This window comes from Myotis brandtii, unplaced genomic scaffold (assembly GCF_000412655.1).
Source record: "Myotis brandtii unplaced genomic scaffold, ASM41265v1 scaffold699, whole genome shotgun sequence".
Lineage (NCBI taxonomy): Eukaryota > Metazoa > Chordata > Mammalia > Chiroptera > Vespertilionidae > Myotis > Myotis brandtii.
The window spans coordinates 947,898-948,147 of NW_005370733.1; the positions used below are offsets into that span (position 1 = coordinate 947,898).

At 68.4% G+C, this 250-nt stretch overlaps 1 protein-coding gene across 1 annotated transcript in view; it reads right to left on the reverse strand.

Moving 5' to 3' along the window:
- The window catches only part of PRRC2B (proline-rich coiled-coil 2B), a 52,073-nt gene that overhangs the window by 18,816 nt on the left and 33,007 nt on the right, over positions 1 to 250 (reverse strand). The window contains exon 17 of the mRNA XM_014529879.1: positions 8 to 242. Within this exon, the coding sequence (XP_014385365.1) occupies positions 8 to 242 (235 nt within the window). The remainder of the gene's footprint in view (positions 1 to 7; positions 243 to 250) is intronic.

Consider the following 250-nt stretch of genomic DNA (forward strand, 5'->3'; position numbering starts at 1 on the left):
CTGAGGCTCTGCCAGTGGGCAGCCTCCCTGGACACGAAGGTTCTCCGCCCGTAGCCGCAGTGGCTCAGCCGGGGAGGGAGGGTGCGCCCGAAGGCCCGCGGGCCTCTGCTCTTGGCCTCCAGACCGCTGTGGTCATCTGAGTACATCTTGTGGGACCGCCACGAGTCCCTGAAGTCGCCTTTCCTGGAGGCGGCCTCCTCCCTGTCCAGGAGCGAGCCTTCGTGGCCGCTGTCCGAGCCTCTCTGCCTCC